At 52.3% G+C, this 2,474-nt stretch overlaps 1 protein-coding gene across 1 annotated transcript in view; it reads right to left on the minus strand.

The window, feature by feature from the left end:
• The window catches only part of MANEAL (mannosidase endo-alpha like), a 4,580-nt gene extending 4,415 nt beyond the window's left edge, over positions 1-165 (minus strand). The window contains 1 exon segment of the mRNA XM_042781883.1: positions 3-165. Coding sequence (XP_042637817.1) covers positions 3-165 — 163 coding nt within the window.
• Between the last annotated feature and the right edge of the window lie 2,309 nt (positions 166-2,474).

Genomic DNA, 2,474 nt, shown 5'->3' on the forward strand with positions numbered 1-2,474 from the left:
GGGAGCCCCCTCCGAGCGCCGCTCAAAGGGCGCCAGCTCCTGGCCGGGCCCCAGAGCCGGGAGTCCGTCTGGAGCCTTGAGCGTGCGCAAACCCATGAGGGTGCCGAAGGCGAAAAGCAGCACCAGAAAAAGCGCGATGCAAGCGCGGCGCCGCCGCCGGGCCATGGCGACCCTCGCGGTCTTCTCCTCTGGCCCGGCTACCTCACCACGCGCCGCGCCATGATCGCCCGCCTGGCCCCTGCGCGCCGCGAAGCCCTCGTGTGTCCTAGGGAGACCGCGTAGCTAGGCTGGGAGCGCGGCGTGGGCGGCTCCCGGTCTCTCCCCCGCAGTGCGGGCGGGCCCGGCACACTGAGAATGCAGGCGGCTCAGACCAAGTGGTCGCGAGCTGAAGGGGGAGTGGATGTGGACAATGCCTAGCTGGACTGAGGGACTTCGGAGCCAAAGGAGAGCTTTCCCAGATCAAACTGCATTGCCGACTGAGGAATTCTCACCTTTCAGACTAGGGCAGAGGGGGAGGCTTCCAGTGGGGAGAAAGGGAATACCCTTCTTTTGGAGCACTTGAGAAAGTCCAGGCGGTGGCGCTGGAGGGGGTGGGGACAGAGGGCAGGCTGGGAAAGAATGGGAGTGTGTCTACGGTTTCTATCTCTCGAACAATCTCCTTCCCATAGGCTCCCCTTTACTGATTATACCGACCTCCTCTCTGCTGTGACCAGCCTTGTTTGCCTCAGGCCCCCCATCCCTCAGTCCTCCGTCCCAGCCTGTGAAGCCTGTAGAAAGAGGGAAAAAACCCAAGGAGTCAAACACCACTGTCACTGGTCAAAGCCTTGAAGGAAGAGTGAGACTGTGACTTGCGCAAGGTCACTCTGACTAGACCAAACCAAAACCCAGTGCTCTAGGAATGGCTCTTCAGGGCTCTCTCTTTTCACTGCCCAGACTGCCGTTGGGGCCGGCTGTCTTTGAACAACTTCCTAGAGTCGATGTGGATTAAATGAGATCATTCCCTGAAACACTTTGCATACCGAACCAAAAAATAAAACAAAACAGAAAAACCCACTGCCATCCAGTCGATTCCAACTCATAGTGACCCCCATTGGGTTTCCCTGGCGGTAAATTTTTTACATTGCTCTGTCTTCCTTTTGTGGAGTGGTTGGGGGGTTTGAACTGCCAGCCTTCTGATTAGCAATCAAATGCCTTAGGCACTGCACCACTAGAGCTCTTTGCATAGCACTGCCAAAATGAGCACTCATACTTACTGGCCATTATCCTGGACAGGTCTTTTCTTTTTTAACCTTTTCAGACTGCAAGAGCTCGGAGAACAGTGCTGGTGTGATATTCCATAGATAATGATAAGTTTTTCATCCAAACATTTATTGAGTTCCTACTCAGCCTTTGTGGTGGTGAAGGTTATGTGTCAACTTGGCTGGGCCTGGTTTTGCGTGGCTGGGCAGCATGATGAGACTGGTAATCACCTTTATGGTGGACTCTACTGGAACAGCTGAGTAGTTGCCTTAGGGATGTGGTCTGCTTCCAGTACATAAGAAGACAGCTTTGAGAAAGGTCTCTGAGCTTTTGGCATGCTTGGACTCTGCATTAGCCTAGTCTTCATCTCAGTGGCCTGCGATATTGTCTGCTGATCTTGGGACTATTGTTGTTATGTGCCATAGAGTTGGACCTGACTCATAGTGACCCCTCCTTGGGTTTCCGAGGCAGTATCACTATGGAAGTAGATTGCCCCATTGAGACTGTTAATGGACTTGAATTAGTGGCCAACCATGATGCTTGATAATTTTGGGACTGTGCCATTTTATTTGTCAACCTTGAGTTTGTCAGCCTCAGCAGTAAGCAGCTGCCTGAGTGAAGACACGCCTCCATCTTCAGTGGGCCAGGAACAAAAGGCAGAACCAAAGCCCAAGGTCAGGGGGCTTTTACCCAGCCCCTAGAGCTAACACTTTGAACTCAGAGTTCTAGCCTCATAAACTGTGAGAGAATAATTCCGTTTGTTAAATCCACCCATCTGTGGTAGTTTTCTGTTAGAGTGGCACTAGACCACCAAAGCAGCCATCCTCGTTACTATAGTGGTAAGTAACCCCACCTGCCATACAGGAGACCAGGAGGCAAAAACCCTTTTTAAGGAGCTCTGGTGGTGTGGTGGTTAAAGCATTCAGCTGCTAACCAAAAGGCGGTTGGTTCAAACCCACCAGCCTCTTCCTGGGAGAAAGATGAGGCAATTTGCTTCCATTAAGATGTATAGGCTTACTGGTGGAACCACTGAGACTATGGCCCCTAGCTGCCCTTCAGATCTGGAATTAAACCCACACCTGTGATTTCCAGCCAAACAGAAGACAGGCATATGAGTTGAACATTTACCTCAAGTAGATACAGTCCTTGGAGAGAACAATCATGGGAGAAAGAAGGGCTGCTTATGCACAGGGAGACAGCTCAGGGACAGGAGCCCATGGAAGGATGGACACTGG

The sequence above is a fragment of the Orycteropus afer genome, unplaced genomic scaffold, assembly GCF_000298275.1.
Source record: "Orycteropus afer afer isolate SDZICR_OR568_19922 unplaced genomic scaffold, OryAfe1.0 scaffold00192, whole genome shotgun sequence".
NCBI classification, from domain to species: domain Eukaryota; kingdom Metazoa; phylum Chordata; class Mammalia; order Tubulidentata; family Orycteropodidae; genus Orycteropus; species Orycteropus afer.